The sequence below is a fragment of the Nerophis ophidion genome, linkage group LG03, assembly GCF_033978795.1.
Source record: "Nerophis ophidion isolate RoL-2023_Sa linkage group LG03, RoL_Noph_v1.0, whole genome shotgun sequence".
Taxonomy (NCBI): Eukaryota; Metazoa; Chordata; class Actinopteri; order Syngnathiformes; family Syngnathidae; genus Nerophis; species Nerophis ophidion.
This window is the reverse complement of record NC_084613.1, coordinates 25,525,480-25,526,758: the sequence shown is the minus strand read 5'-3', so window position 1 is coordinate 25,526,758 and position 1,279 is coordinate 25,525,480. Positions and strand designations below refer to the sequence as shown.

At 38.7% G+C, this 1,279-nt stretch overlaps 1 protein-coding gene across 1 annotated transcript in view; it reads left to right on the top strand.

Annotated features, from left to right (window-relative positions):
- Window positions 1-298: 298 nt before the first annotated feature.
- ptprq (protein tyrosine phosphatase receptor type Q) overlaps window positions 299-1,279 on the top strand; it is a 100,511-nt gene continuing 99,530 nt past the window's right edge. Inside the window, exon 1 of the mRNA XM_061893772.1 lies at window positions 299-319. Coding sequence (XP_061749756.1) covers window positions 299-319 — 21 coding nt within the window. The remainder of the gene's footprint in view (window positions 320-1,279) is intronic.

Genomic DNA, 1,279 nt, shown 5'->3' with positions numbered 1-1,279 from the left:
TTGAGTTAGCTTCATGAGCTGAACCCTGAATCTTTCATTTGCTTAAGCAGCGCTCCATAGAAAGACAATGAAGGCATCTACTGCCTCCTTTTTGTAATGCTGGAGTTTCTCAAGACCCGGATTGCACCCTTGACAATTCCTCCATGAATAACTTGGCAAACTTCAGTGGCTGTGCTGAGCAACTTTCAGAACTTTTGAGTAGCTGGCGGAACTGTTGACCTTCTGTTAGGCCTACTAAACTAAACCCAAACTACGATCCAACATGGCCACCTTAACTCTCATACTTGTCATACTACGCATGACTCTGGTTGACTCACAGGTAAGTACCGATATCTATCTATCTATCTATCTATCTATCTATCTGTCTAGTTGGGGTTTCTGTGGTTTGTCCGTTATACAGAGCTCAATACCGAGGTAAAGTTGAATATACGTTAGGTCAGGAAAAGACACAGGCTATTTTATCCCTACAAGCCTGTTTCGCAATTGTTCCTGCTCTTCAGGGGATTTTTAAAATAAAAAGATAAATAACAAATCCCCTGCAGAGCAGGGTAACCTTGCAGGGATGAAATAACCTCTCTTTTTTCCTGACCTAACGTATATCTATCTATCTTTCTAATTGTCTATTGATGTACCGATCTATCGATCGCTAGATCTATCCGTTTTGTTAAAACTAGACAAGTTAACATGCTAACCTGACATGCTAAACCAAAAGTATTTCATGTTTAGCTTAAACAATTGACATTTCTGCCCAATAGTCATGTTGTAATTGCTCAAATAATGTTGCCTACTTCACAAAAATAAGCATATATTTGATATCATATATTTGATATCAGAAGTTGTCAAACTTGGACTTAGGTTTTTTCTTCGATGCAAAGGATAGTTGGCACGAGCGAGACGTGAACGTGAGTATATTTTTATTTAATAATCTAGAAAACTAAAAATAAGGCAAACAAAGGGTGCGCACAATGACGGAGAACAAACTTGACTAATGACAAAACAAAAGACTAGTACAAAGGCTACAAACTATAAATATGAACAAAAACACTTGCACTGTGGCATGAATAGCAAAACTTACGTGGCGTGGAAAAAACGAACAGCATGGAATGGTATGAAGGGGTTGAGGTATACGTGGGTAAAGTGAAGTTGCCAGCCTGAACACTTGGCAACTGTGACTTAAATAATAGCTATGATAATGATTAACAGGTGTGAGAACTGAGGACAGGGGCGTGACTTGGAGACAAGGTGGAAAATAATGAGTAGCCATGGTAACAAAAAGAAA